Raw genomic sequence first — 15,121 nt, forward strand, 5'->3', positions numbered from 1 at the left:
TAATAAGGAATGAGTCTCGTTGACGGGGCAAGCTTTCATGCCTTTACTCAGCTGACGAGCCAGTTTGCAATCATTGAAGGAAGGAGAGAGAGAGAGAGAGAAATAAGCGTGGGAGTCTGGTTGGAAAAAAGAAAGCTATCAGCACCCATTGGGTGGGTAGACCAAGCCCCACCCACCCCGTCCCTCCCCAGTCCCCGCCTGCCTACTTGAGTAGAAAGCTACTCCCTTACGAGCTCATGACAGCTCAAATGTTCACCCACGCAAAGCCGGCAGAAGCCAGACACACTTTCGACGCTGGGCGACTCACTCGGAGGCAAGCAGACATCTTCACACCCGGCCAGGGATGGGATGGGACAGGCTCCCTCCCCAGATACACCATCCCAGAATTGTCACATCTGGGAACTCCTGAGCTGCAGGGGAAAACAGAGCCTTGGCTTAGCCCCTCTTCCTGCTCTCTGACTTTGCCGCTTTCCTAGAGCTGGGAGGAACAGAACCCAGGACCATCCACTCAGTCCTTTTTTTGGGGGGGGGTCCCCACCGCCACCTGCTTTAGCCAGGGGGCATGACCCCGTCCTGACCCTAACCCTGCTGGCTGAATTCTTGCTCCGTAATCTGCTGGACCCCGAAGTCTTCTTTTGCAGCTTCTGGGAACAGGACTCCGGGCTCATCTATCGTGACTAGGGGCTGCCCTCTAATGTGAATTAATTGGGAATAGAAAGCAGGAGGAAGAGGAGAAGCTGAACCCACCATTCCCCTTCTTCCTTCTCGAAACTCTGAGGCCTCACATCTGAGAACAAGAAGTTCCAAAGCTTCCCCCTTTCTCCTCCTGGCTTTCCCCCTCCGAGACCCCCAGCTCCCTCTCTGTGCCAATGCATGAGCCGCAAGCAAACCTGACCCCTCCGGAGGACTGCAGCGGCCTGACCCGACTGCAGAAGGATGGCAACCCGGGAATGAGCTCCTTCATGTTTGCGGCAGGGGTGGTGGGCAACGTGGCCGCCCTAGCCATCTTGGGCTTCCACCGGAAGGAGCTGCGGACCAAGAGCTCGGCCTTCTGCATCCTGGTGACTGGCCTGGCCATCACGGACCTGCTGGGCACCTGCGTGGTCAGCCCTGTGGTCTTTGTGGCCTATTCGCGAAACGCCACCGTGCTGGGCCTGGTGGATGGAGGGCACTGGCTGTGCGACCTCTTTGCCTTCTCAATGATGTATTTCAGCCAAGCAGCCATGCTCATCCTCTGCACCATGGCGGTGGAGCGGTGCCTAGCTATCAGCTACCCCTATTTCTACTCGCAGCATAACATCCGCCGGTGGGCCAAGCTCTCTCTGCCCGCCACCTATGCCTTCAGCGCCCTCTTCTGCAGTCTGCCCTTCCTGGGTGTTGGGCAGTACAAGCAGTACTGCCCGGGCACCTGGTGCTTTGTCCAGATGGACGTGGAGCTGACAGGGGGCGACCGCGGCAAGGCCGCCTTCTCGCTGTCCTACGCCACGCTGATGGCGCTGCTGATCCTCGCCATCTTCGTGTGCAACGGCCTGGTTATCATCAGCCTCTGCCAGATGTATCGCAAGCAGAGGGCCCGCCGGCGAGGCTCTATCAACGTGGCCCAGCAGCGGCGGCGCAAGAGCTGGCTCGGCCAAGGCGAGGAGGAGGTGGACCACCTCATCTTGCTGGCCCTCATGACGGTCATCTTCGTCATCTGCTCTTTGCCCCTCACGGTAAGTACTGCCATGGGGGTCACGGGGGGCAAGGAGGGATAACGGAGAGGGGCTGGTGAGGTGAGGGAGAACAGCTTGGCTCAAGGGAGGCAAATGTCTTGGGCTCAATGGAGGCAAATGTCTTGGCTCAATGATGGCAAATGTCTTGGCTCTATGGAGGAAAATGTCTTGGCTCAATGGAGGCAAATGTCTTGACACAATGGAGGCAAATGTCTTGGCTCAATGGTGGCAAATGTCTTGGCTCAATTATGGCAAATGTCTTGGGGACAAGAAGTGACATGATAAGGGTTGGCCAGGTTCTTAACTGAGACAACACAGTTTTCATCCAAGGTGGTCAAGAATTGTGGGCCGATCAGCTCCATCTTGCGACCAGGGAGCCTTGATTGCTCACCTGTGAGCGCAGTGGGAGAGTCAAGCTTCTCGTGACCTGCCACAGCCCGGGTCTTCCACATGGCCTCAGGTGGCTGTTGCAGGAGGCATTTCCACAGCCATATCCTGCACTGCCTGCCACAACAGCAAACACTGTGCCACATTTTCATCTCCCGCCTGCGTGTGAGTGAGGAGGGTGCACAAGACTGTCCCAGGCTGGGAGCTTTTTGCAACCTGCTTTCTGTAGGGGAAGGAATGTGGCTCAGTGGTTAGAGCAGCTGGAAGTCCCAGGTTCAATCCCCCTGGGATTCCTCCAGGCAGGGCTGAGACATGGAGGGGGGCCTCTGTTGGTCAGTGTAGACAACATTGAGCTAGATGGCTCAGTCTTTCTGTGCATGCAGTGACTTCACAGAGGCCCCAAGTGACAGAGGCCATTGTGCAGAAGCTGTCAAAACCAAGCTGAGATCCGTGGTGCGGTTGATGTGGTCCGATCAGCAAGTCACAGACTTCCTCACCAGAGAGATGCACACACACATAAGATTAGACAGTTACGCAGACGGGTCTGCAAACAGTTATTTAACCAAGACAGATATCCAGGTCAGGGACGATGTGAGACCAAGCTTCCGATCTGAATTTCAGTGCCCCTATTGCTGTGCCATAACTGTCATAACCAAAAATAACATGACATAAAGGATCTCCAGGTTCAGTGGCAGTCTATCTCTGAATATCAGAGTCTGGAGACGAACAGCAGAGGAAGCCCATTGTCCTTTTGCCATCCTTGGAAGCCACCTGGGCTCTGCTGGAGATGAAGTTTGGGCTAGCCTTGTTGGGTTTGGGGCACACAGTCCTTTAAGGGTGCCCTTTAGATCTGGCCCTGAGACACGCACGGCTAGAGAAATTGTGACATTCAGCCTGTATTTCTGGTTTGCTCCTCCGGCTACTAAAAGGAGGTTTAATTGGAGGGAGGATGAACTATAAAAACCTTTGCAGTGCTGTGGCCAGTGGGAGTTGTAGTACAAAACATCTGGAGTGCGCCTGGTGGGGGGAGGCTGATCTATAACATCACCATGATGGCAGATCTCTGTTCAGCCTGGGAGAAGACGAGGCCAGTGTAAAGCTAGCAAGGCAAAATGTTGGGAGCAGATGAAGAATGTGTGTGCCTTGAGATAAGAGGTAAGACCTCACACCCGTTCTCTGCTTCATATTCCATATCTTCCTTGCTCTGTTTCCTGTTCCTTTTCTTTCTCCATTTCCTGCTGTTTGCCCAATCGAAGAAACGCAACGGCAAAGAAATGCGTAATGTTTAGGTTATAAAAAAGGTTTGCTAAACAGCTGGAGCAAAACGGGCCCCCGGCCCATTTCTGAGCATTTCACAGCAGCTTAGGATCAGAAGGCTTTCAAGGCAGAGACATAGAATTGTAGAGTTGGAAGGGACTCCTGAGGGTCATCTATTCCAACCCGCTGCAATGCAAGAATCACAACTAAAGAATCCCTGATGGTTAACCTCTGCTGGGGGGGGGGAGAACCTCCAGTGAGGAAGAGCTCACCACCTTGTGAGCAGGGGCGGAGGAAGGTGGGGCAGACCACCCAGGGTGTCACCACTGAGGGGGGGTGACAAAATGCCAGGCGGGGCCTGCAGCGTCTCTCCTGGGAGTGATGCGGTGGCTTGGGGGCCCGCAGGCTCCGCGCTGCCCCAAACGGTCCACCCACCGCCTCCCCCCAGCTGTAGGGCGGCTGAGTGGGAGGAGGTAGGCAGGCTCCTTGGAGGCCCTGCGGAGCATCCTGCCCCGGCCCCGCGGGCAGCTGGCCCCACCCCTGGGCACAGGACACACGTGCCATCCCAGATGCCCAATCTGCTTGTGCGGTTTCTGGCAACCAAGCTGTTGTTAAAAGCAGAAGAGCGTGAGCCAGCAAAAGAATTGGCTACCCTACACACAGTCAGACACTCACACATAACCTGCCTGTATTAATACAGAAAACTAGACCTTAGTCTGCAGGGCACCAATGATTTCTTCATTTTCAGCTGGCAGGAGTTGAAGCCTATTGATGGCTCCTGGCTATGCTCTGCCTCCACGGTTGGAGGCAGCAAGGCTTCTGGATCCTGGTTGCTGGAAACCAAAGGAGGGAAGAGTTGCTCTTGTGTTCGAATCCTGCTTGCTGGTTCCCCACAGGCATCTGACTGGCCTCTGTGAGAACAGGATGCCAGACTAGATGGGCTATTGGCCGGATCCAGCAGGCTCTACTTACGTTCTGAAAGCAAACATCCACCTGCCATTGAGATTCCTACATTGCAGGGGGTTGGACTGGATGACCCTTGGGGTCCCTTCCAACTATTCTATGATTCTATTACCCTTCAGCCCTTTTCTTTCAGGAATGTCTGTTGCAGACATTTTGTAGTTGCCAATTCCCTTCCCAACGCCTTTCTTCTCTAACCAGTTCTCCTAGAAGCGTCCAGAACTGTCCCAGACATTCTCATGCTGCCTTTCCCAGTCCCCTGCCGCTGCCAGAGGGGAATCCAGCCTCAGACATGTGAATCAATTCCGGGAAGGGCCCTGCCCTTCTTCCGCATGAGGGACCTGGTGCATGTGTGGGCTAGAGTGACGAGGGAATGGAACGGCAGCGTGACTGTTCAGAAACTCTGGAGGGCCGGCAGCTGACGGGGCTGGATTCTGATGAGAAGGGAAGCTTTCATCATTTCCGTTCTTTGCAGATGGGGCAATGGCAGGGTTGCCAAAGAATGGGAGGGAAGGCCTCCTCCCATGCTTTTAAGAGCATCCTGGCCTGCAAAGCTGGGAGATAGGTAAGCATTATCAACTGATAATGCCTGCAGGGCATTAAGGCACAGGAGCAATGCTGGATACGAATAATGAGAAGCTTGCAACTAATGAGACTTTTAATCTCAGGGTCGTGGGTTCGAGCCCCGCTTTGGGCAAAAGATTCCTGCATTGCAGGGGGGTTGGACTAGACGACCCCCATTGTCCCTTTCAACTCTGCATTTCTATGACCCTAAAGTCATGGGGAGATTTATTCTCACCAATTACTTATTATTCTTATTGATTACCGTCTCACCTTTTCCCTAGGAGGCTCAGAGCAGCGTCAGCTGTGCACACGCTACATTTCATAGCTGCCAAGTTATCCCTTTTTTAAAGGGATTTTCCCTTATGCTGAATAGGCTTCCTCGCGAGAAAAGGGAAAACTTGGCAGCTATGTACATTTTAAAACCATCTCTCTCTTTCCCACCCACAACTACAGGAATTCTGGGAACTGCAGTTTAACAGGCCATGCACAGGTATAAGATAAAAGTGGGCTGCCTGGGGGAGTGAGCAAGGCTCCTTAGTGTCGACTCCCCAGCAAGATCCACGCCATTCATTTAAAGCAGGGTTTTCAAAACTTAGGTCTCCAGCCATGGGAGCCAACTCCTAGGGGCTGAAGGGGCTTCACTCCCCTAATAAAATATTTGAGGGGGCCGCCCCCCTCCAAGTTGATGAGCATTGCCATTCAAATGGCAGGACTGTGCCTAATCATGTTACCAATTATGCAGGGCGAAGCTTACCTGCCCCCCCCCCATTTTATTCCAGTGCGCACCCCTGTCTCCAGCTCTCTCTTTTTTTTTACTACAACTGCCATCATCCCTGGCTGCTCGTTACGCTAGCTAGTGTTGATGGAAGTTGAAGTCTGAAACCAGCTGGAGACGCAAGTTTGGGAAACCCTGATTCGAAGCATATTTGTGCCATTTTAACAACCGTGGCTCCTGAGAACTCTAGTTTACTAGGAGTCCCAGAATTCTTTTTGCGGGGAAACAGGACTGTTAGAGTGGTTTAAGAGTGCTTTAAATATATGGGGTGGATGTGACCCAAGTATCAGGGCCGCCACATTGGCCGTCGTTCAGAATGGGGTACACCGTGGATGGAAGCGCCAGTCGCTCTCTCCGCTTTAGTCTGAGGTGCCCACTTGCCCTCAGCCCGCCCCCACCTGCCTGCCTTCTCAATGACAATCTTCCCAGGCGGTTCACCCTGCTTGCCAGCTTCCTGCTCCTAATTTCTGTTGCTCAGCAGGCGGGAGGATGGGAACAAACCCAGAATTAACTGGCTCTGGCTCCCCCTACTGTTGACCTCCTTGCTTTACACCCTATCAGCTCCAATGGGGACCGGCCTCTGTAAAGTAAGACACACGGACACCCTAGCTTGGTTGAGCCGTGTCCCCTAGGTGAATTCCACACATGGGACTCTGAGGCATTTGCCCTACTTGCAAGACCCACTTACTTCCCCAAGCCCTGCTTCTCCCCTTCCCCACAGCTATGGGGCCTTCCTAGAACAAGCGCTGCCTCTGCCCCTCCAAAACATTTGGGTTTGCCACCCACGTCCAGGCCCAACCCAGCTGTTCCAAAACCTGGCCTTGAAGCTCTCACCCCGCCGCCTTGCAACCCGCCCACGCTGCAGAAGTGAGCAAATTGGCACAACCGGAATTGGCATGGAAAACAGCCAGACTCCCTGAGGTGTTGTCGATTTCCTGCATCTCCTCAGCTGCCCCACATCCTGCCACTGAGGCAGCCAAGTCGAGGCGAGTCGATCTGCAGTATCCGCCTGCGGGTGCCAACCTCTTCCAGGATGCCTGGTCCAGGAGCTGAGAGAGCTCACACAATTTACCAATATTGTCTCTTAGTTTTAGACAAACTCCCAGCGAAAGAGACCTTCAGAGCCTCCGAGTGTCCCTATTTTCCAGGACAGAAGCCATCCTGGTTTCTGACTTGTTCCTGCAATGCCCCGCTTTTCCTTAGGACACCCCTATTTTCACTGGAGAAATGTTGGAGGGTATGAACCTTTATTTGATAAGAGGTGCAGCAGGGCAGGATCGATGGGCCAAGTGCTGCTTCAACCTTCGCCAAACCTGTTGCCCTCCAGATGTGGATTGCAATTTCCAGCAGCCCCATCACCAAGCATCAGTTGAGCTATTGAATTTTATGGTTTCAGGACCAGCAGGGGAGGGTGGGCAAGGAGAGATACTCTAAACATCATTCCCAGGGGCTGTTGCTTTTTTGTGACCTAGTTCCCTACCCTAAGACATTAATCATTATTATTTACATTAGTGATTCCCAAACCTTTTGGGGCCACTGCCCTCTTGGCTCCATAAACTCATCCTCAGTGCCCCCTACCTTATAAAAAAACATTATTCAGAATAGAGATTTGCATGCCCCCACTAAGGAAGTTAAGAATGCAACGAAATTTGAAAGGGCCGTTTGTTCAACATCCGATTAAAACCAGTTGAAGTAATTCAACAACTGATGACCTCGATCCAGTGATACCAGATTTCCGAAGCCTGATAGTCATTCACAGCTCAGCAGCCCCCCTCACGTAACCCCACCCCAAGGGGTAGTACATCCCACTTCCACCGATTTACACTTATAGCCCACCTCTCGCTTCAAGGGGCTCAAGGCGACATGCATAGAATCACAGAATTGTAGAGTTGGATGGGACTCTGAGGATCATCTACTCCAACCCTCTGGAATGCAGCGGGGCTCAAACCGGCAAGCTTGGTGTTACCGCCACCACACTCTAACCAGCAGGATGGGTGTTGCAGCCAGCTTGCTGTTTGTGCCTCAGCTGGTGGTGTTTCCAGAACACAACTTGTCTTTCCTTGCTCATAAAGGACGGAATCAGGGTAGGCAGGGGGGGGGGGCCTGCCAGGCAGCTGAATTTGCTGGGGCTCCTCGGGCATCTGGTTGCGAATCCAGATCCGTAGGCTGACCAAAGGTGGCGGCAAGAGTCGGATCCTGTTATCTTTCCCCCTTGGGTGTGTCTCCGCAGGCCTCCTAACAAGGGTTAGGCAAACAGAGATACCTACAAGCAGGTATGAAACACGCTGCCAGTCCAAGGAGCTGTGCTTTCTAAGACACAGGTGCTAGGAGCAGAGGAAGCTGTTTTATTCCAAGTTCTGGGGTCCTCGAGGTGCTTACAGATGCTCCCACTTGGCATCTGCCAGGACCCCTCCAATTACTTTTTTTAAAATTGATTTTTAAAGAGAGGGTTGTTTGCTTGGAGCTCGTACATTCAGAGGAGTGGGTGGCGGTGGATGCTGCTGTTGTTTTGGCGGGGGCAGTCCGCTTTCTCGCCTCAAGGTTCAGTTTGCACTTAAGGGGGCACAAACTCAATTCTCGCTTTCCGAGGTTAGTGTGCATGCTGCCAGAGAAGGCACAAACCTGTGCTCTCAGAAGCAAGGTGCAAATGCAAACACAGCCGTCCTTGGAAATCTGCACCTGTCCAAATTTTGCAATGCAGTTCTCTAGGCAAGTAACATGCAGAGAGATACACAGGCAAAGTGTGCTTATGCTAGTAAAAAAGAAATTATACATAATTGCATAAGAGGGCAAGCTGCTTTGCAAAAAGGAAAAAGGAAAAGAGTGTATATTAAGGGAAATTGCACGAAATATATATATATATTAGGAGAAATTTGCACTATAATGCAGATGAATGTTCATGAGCGCTTTATAAAATGAATAAATTGCAAGCTAATGTGGAGAACTGAATGTAAGGCTGGGAAAACAAGGAACGGAGAGAAGGCAAAACTGAAGGGTTGTGCCCAATGCTCCTTCCAGATGACATTGTTTATTGAGCACTGAGCCTGATTTCTGTGCGAGAAGAATAGATGTCGATGGCTATTTAATGAACATTAATCCTGATTCGTTTGTGGGGAGGTTAGATGATGTTGCATTGCAGCAAATATTACCCGACACTTTCCACGACATTTCTGAATCACTTTCTTTTTTGTAAACAGTCTGATCTTTTGGGAGAAGTGGGTTAGTAACCTGAATATGCTAGTATATGTTTGCTTCCCACCAGCCAATAACGACAGTCTCCAAGTGTCCTGTGTTTTCAGGGTGGTGGTGGGAACGTGCTTTGCCTGTTTCCGGGGAGAATCTGAGCAGCGTCAGTTCTTCTTCTGTGAAATGGGTATTTTGCAGCGCCTACGACATTTTCTAACATTTCCATCTGTGCCAGCCTCAGGCCCAAAGAAGTTTGGGTTCCCCTAGTTAGACCTCTGGTCACTCTACCTCAGTGTTATCAACATGGTCCATGGCTGTCCCGGGTTTGGGGCATATAATTTGATCACAACAGATCTGTTTCTCCATTATGGTCAGCACTGCAGCAGGGGGCAAAGGGTTAAAGACCTGCTCCCCCTCCACAATTCCAATACAGCGGTACCTCGGTTTACAAGCACAGTTGGTTCCGGAAGTCTGTACTTAAACCTAAGCGTACTTAACCTGAAGCGAACTTTCCCATTGAAAGCAATGGAAAGTGGATTAATCCGTTCCAGACGATGAAAAACACGCCCTAAAACAGCAACTTAACACGAATTTTACTGTCTAATGAGGCCATTGATCCATAAAATGAAGGCAACAATCAATGTACTGTAAGGGACCCCTGACCATTAGGTCCAGTCGCGGACGACTCTGGGGTTGCGCGCTCATCTCGCATTATTGGCTGAGGGAGCCGGCGTACAGCTTCCAGGTCATGTGGCCAGCATGACAAAGCTGCTTCTGGCAAACCAGAGCAGCACATGGAAACGCCGTTTACCTTCCCGCTGTAGCGGTTCCTATTTATCTACTTGCATTTTGACGTGCTTTCGAACTGCTAGGTTGGCAGGAGCTGGGACTGAGCAACGGGAGCTCACCCCGTCACAGGGGTTCGAACTGCTGACCTTCTGATCAGCAAGCCCTAGGCTCAGTGGTTTAACCCACAGCGCCACCATTGAGCCATAAAATGAAGGCAATAATCAATGTACTGTACTATAAAATAATTAAGACAGTATTGTAGATGAATTTTTTTAAAAAAAATTATTACCTGGGCTGATGATAGTCATTGTTTGGATGGGGGCTCAGGGTCCTCTTCCACAATCACTTCTCTCCTGCCATTCCGCAGCTGTCCGGAGCGTCCACAACTGGGCCGCGGCCGCGGAAGCGCTCCGATGGCTCCGCGAAGGCCCGGAGCGGAGGCCCGGCCTCCGGAAGGCATCGGAGCGAAGGCCCCGCCTCCACGAAGGCATCGGAGCGTCGTAGGCCTTGGAAACCTCGGTTTACTTACTTCCGGGTTACGATTGTTCGTAAACCAAGGTTCCATTGTATAGCTTGGTGCCTGCCTGCCCCGCCCCATACTTCTGGTATATTACTTTATTTTTGAACCATGCATGGTGAAATAAAGTCATCCTGTCTACCTCAGCCCTCGGAAAGACTTATACTGAGTCAGAGAATTTGTCCAACTAGCTCAGTGTTGTCTACAGTGACTGGCAGTGATAGGGGTCTCTCCCAGCTCTACTTAGGAACATAGGTGTTATGATAATAATAATAATAATAATAATAATAATAATAATAATAATAAATTATTTATACCCCACCCTCCCCAGTCAAAACCGGGCTCAGGGCAGCTCACACTAATAAAATTACAATAAAACATAAAAAGCAATTAATTAAAATACAGACCAAAATACAGTATTAAATACAGTATTATGCTGAGTCCAGTGACTGTTCCAGCTAGCTCAGTGTTATTGCTCCAGCTAGCTCAGCAGTTTTGCTGTACAGGGGTACCTCGGGTTACGAACAGTCTTGCTTACGAACGCTTCGGGTTACAAACTTCACAAACCCGGAAGTAGTGTTCTTCCGGGTTGCAAACTTTGCCTTGGGATACAAATGCAATCCGCTTCCGGGGTCGCGGGAGGCCTATGTAGGGAATGTGCGCCTCAGGTTAAGAATGGACTTCCGGAACGAATTAAGTTCGTAATCTGAGGTACCACTGTAGTTAGTGTGGGATGGAACACTGGGGCAGACAAGTCACAACAGTTCCTAGAGTGTCCACTAAGATGAACTCACCTGGAGGGACACCTGACTAAGCTCAGCTTTCTGTTCCTCCAGATGAGATGGATTAGCTGGCAGACAAAAGCCCCTAGCCAGCAGCCATTCTCTCTCTTAGCCTTTTCTTCTTCAACGGGAACACATCTCCAGAGAATCTCCAGTTAGGATGGTTCTCCCTCTTGGCCTGCTGCTAAGAGAGAGACCAAATGGAGCCTCACTTTACTAAGTAGTCTCCAGATGTATATATTTGTAACTTTTCCACGTAAGCCTGCCTTTCTGAGATTATGCTGTTAACTCAGGATGTCATGTGAGTAAACTCTATCTTATTTTAATACTATTGTGTTGTATATTTCTTTTAAGAGGGACAAAGGGGATTTGCCAGGAAGTATAATATTGAAGTATAATATTGTTGCAAAGGTTCTAAAGGATCTATCTCAGGGGTCCCCAGACTACGGCCTGGGGGCCGGATGCGGCCCAATTAGCCTGCCAATCCGGCCCGTGACGACCCCCGCCGCTGCCGCCCGCTCTTACGGTGCGTAGCGCGGCAGCGCTCTTCCGGGTTGGGAAAAAAGCGCCTAAAATCCTTTGTGCGCATGCGTATGGGACTCTCCCGACCCGGAAGAAGTCATTTCTGGTGCACTTCCGGGTCGGGGGAGGCCCACGCGCATGCGCACAACGGATTTTCGACGCTTTTCCCACCCTGGAAGCGCGCCGCTGCGCCAGTAAGCGCCCGTGCGCATGCGCACAGGCACGCACTCCCCCGCCCGCCGGCCCGCCGTGCGATCGGCGCGGTGGGAACCGGCCCAAACGCCGGTAAGTCTGGGGACCCCTGATCTATCTAATAATATATCCTAATCCACATCCCTAACATTCCCACAGTTAGCTCAGTGTTATTGCTGTAGTTAGCTCAGTATTATTGCTCCGGTTAGCTCAGTATGATTACTCTGGCTAGCTCAGTACAGTATTATTGCTCCATCTAGCTCAGCATTATTGCTCCAACTAGCTCAGTATTTACACTGTTTGTTTGGCAGGGACTCTCTAGGATTTCCGGCAAGAGTCTTTTAAAGACTGACCTAGAGATGCTGGGCACTGAAGCTGGGACCTTCTGTAGGCCAAGCAGATTTCCTACCAACTGAACTCCAGCCTCCCCCCCCGCCCCCAACCCCTTTTCAATATTTCCCCATCTGAATCAGACCAGAGGCCCACGCAGCCAGCCAGCCAGAAGATTCTGGAAGCTCACGGCCAATATCAACAAACAAATAAAAAGTTTTCCCGTATTTTTTTTTTAAATGTTAATGATATGGCATTACTTACTAATTGACTTTAAGTGTTTTTATCTCCCATTCTCCACTTAAAGAAATGCTTAATCCACTTTGCAATCCAATAATCGTTAAAAAGGAAGATAAAATATAAAAGAAAAAGATGAATAAGGAAAACAAAAAGCAATATGAGAGAGAAGGAGAGAGGAAATGGCAGATAAAACATTTAACCTCCTGATTAAAATTTATTTAGAATTAACAACTGAGCAGGGTGAACGTCTGCTAGAAAATGAATCGCTTTGCATGGCGTAGGAAAGTCGTGGGGAAGTGGGTGCAATTGCAAATTTATTTGCAAATAAAGTGCAAATGCAGCTTAGATTGGCCTTTGCCAATCTAGCACCCTCCATATGTTTTGGACTACAACTCCCAGCAGCTCCAGGAAGCATGGCCAGTGGCCCGGAAAGATGGGAGTTGTAGTTCAGCAACAACTGGGGGACCAAAGTTTTCCTGCACCTGGAGGACATGGAGGTGAGCCTCCTCGGAAGATTACAAGGGACAGACGGGATCTTGGGAGAAAACAGTTCACTGGTAGGTTCATTATCTGCGGCAGCATTATCTGGGACCTTGCCTGTTCTCAGAAAAAATACGTCTCTGCCCATGTGCAGAGTGCCGTTTATTCAGCCCAAGTTGTTCACCTCCGTAACCTTTCCCCGCTACTGTCCTCATTTCTTCCTTCTGTAAACATTTCCCTGGAGATACACGGGGCCCGGAGATGAAGTCGAAAGGCCGGTTTTCATTTGCAAAAGAGGAGGGGGAGCCGTGAATCAGCCTCTGAAAGCCTGATGGCTGAACTGCTTGTTGCAGGAAATGCTGCCTGCTCTGCAATATTGTGCATAAGTGCATAAGGAGATGCTCTGAAGCCAATGCCACGGCGAACACAGCTCAGAGTTTCCAGGCCACATGTGCATCTGACTTGCGGATAAGCAATCTTATTAAACCACCCACAACAGTGTAAGAAGAGTCCTGTGGGATCAGGCCCATGGCTCATCTAGTCCAGCATCTCGGGGACCCCCTGCAAGCCAGGCTCGTGCATCTTCTTACGAACTGGTATTCAAAAGGATTGCTGCCTCCAACTGCGTCGGCAGAACACTGCCATCGTGCCTGGCAGCCATCGATAGCCCTCTCCTCCATGAATTTGTCCTCTCTCAAAGCTTTCCAAGTTGGTGGCCCTCCCTGCCTCCTGTGGCGGGGAGTTCCATAGTTTAACCATGAAGCAGTCATTCCTTTTATCTGTTTTGTATCCTCCAACATTCAGCTTCTTCACAAATCCACGAGTTCTGGTGTCACGAAGAGAGGGAGAAAAACCTTTGTCTGTCCTCTTTCTCCCCACCACACGCCATTTTATGAACATCTATCCTGTCTCCACTTTCTTGCCTTTTCGCTAAACCGAAAGCTCCCAAATGCTGCAACCGTTCTTCATCGGGAAGTCACCCCACCCCCTTGATCATGTTGGGGGTGCTTTTCTAACCCCGTGGGCACTGGGTCCCTTATAGGTGCCTCAAGCGCTCCTATTCCCTAGTTCTCAGGAGCCGGAGACAAGCATAGATCAGCAAAAGCCCCTACGGTGTCCGGGAAGTTAACGCTTTCTTCAAAGCAACAAAAACAGCACAGGTCTAGGAATCTCAGCAACTCTTCTTGTGGGTCTTGCCCCAATGAGGCAAGACTACAGACCCCTGCCTTCCCACAGCTGCCCAAGTTAGGGTTGCCATATTTCAAAAAGTGAAAAATCCAGACACAAAAGTTGTGAGGTTATGGGCTGCCGTACGCCCAGGTTTTCCCAGACATTTTAGTTGCTTTTCAAAAATTCTGCCCAGATGCCATTTTCGAAGGACAAACCTCGGCAAAGTCTGGGAAATTACGGGTGTATGGCAGCCCTACCTATTTTTATTTTTATTTTAAAATTGTTTATTTGGTTCTTCATAATATTATACATAACAAACATAACCATTGAAAGATAGAATTAAAACAAAAGGTTCCTCGAACCTTTGGACCTCCTCCCATCCCTCGATGGGTTCCATTTCAAACTTTCATTCCTGCATTTTTTACTGTAATTTAACTACCGGTACTAATTTTCCATGGTTTCCAAAGTTCATGTTACTTTACAAGTGTCTTTGTATTCCTGCTAGTGATTTCAACTGTTTACAGTGGTCTCTCAAAAAGCTATTCCAGTCTTCCATAAAAAAAATTGGTCTTCCTGGTTTTTGATCTTTCCTGTCAATATTGCCATTTCTGTGTACAGTACTGCAATTTGATCTGCCATTCTTCTCTGGTCGGTACAGTACTTTGTCTTCTTTCCATCTCTGGGCTAGTAACGTCCATGCTGCTGTCGTCACATACATGAACAGTCTTGTCTTTTCTTTCCTTAGTTCTGCACCTACCTACCAGTAAGTCCCCTCCTCTCCAGGGTTTTCACCAGGCAATCGCAGACTGCGTCTGAGCACAACCAATCTCTGTTCTGCTCTTTTCATTTCTCTGCATGCTCTCTAAGAGACCAGGCGGGAGGGGAGATGGTCGCAGCAAGAGGGGGAGACTTCTGGGATTCTTCAGCAGCCTGTGTCTGAGTCTGCACTGCTTTCTGCCACAGCCTCTTCCCTCTCACCAAACCCTGTTACTTCTTCCGCTTCCCACTCATTGTCATTTTACCGCAACAGCCTCTTCGTTTGACCAGTACCACCAACTCCCAAACGTGGTTTGCATGTGAGTAAAGGTGGCTGGGAGACAGAGACGCTCAAGGGGGAGGTAGATCTTTCTCCCTCTCATGAGAATGGGCCAGGGGAGGCGTTGAAGGGAATCAGGACGGGGGAGAAAAGATGGATATATTAGGAAGAGGAGGAATAAACAAACTAGGAGAAGATAAGAGAGGGAAGCTCTTGCAGGAG

The 15,121-nt window shown here is 50.3% G+C and overlaps 1 protein-coding gene across 1 annotated transcript in view; it reads left to right on the forward strand.

Moving 5' to 3' along the window:
- The first annotated feature begins 235 nt into the window (after window positions 1-235).
- PTGIR (prostaglandin I2 receptor) overlaps window positions 236-15,121 on the forward strand; it is a 30,889-nt gene continuing 16,003 nt past the window's right edge. The window contains exon 1 of the mRNA XM_035120995.3: window positions 236-1,712. Within this exon, the coding sequence (XP_034976886.1) occupies window positions 870-1,712 (843 nt within the window). The 5' untranslated portion in view covers window positions 236-869. The remainder of the gene's footprint in view (window positions 1,713-15,121) is intronic.

Source organism: Zootoca vivipara, chromosome 6 (assembly GCF_965207765.1).
Source record: "Zootoca vivipara chromosome 6, rZooViv2.hap1.1, whole genome shotgun sequence".
NCBI lineage: Eukaryota > Metazoa > Chordata > Lepidosauria > Squamata > Lacertidae > Zootoca > Zootoca vivipara.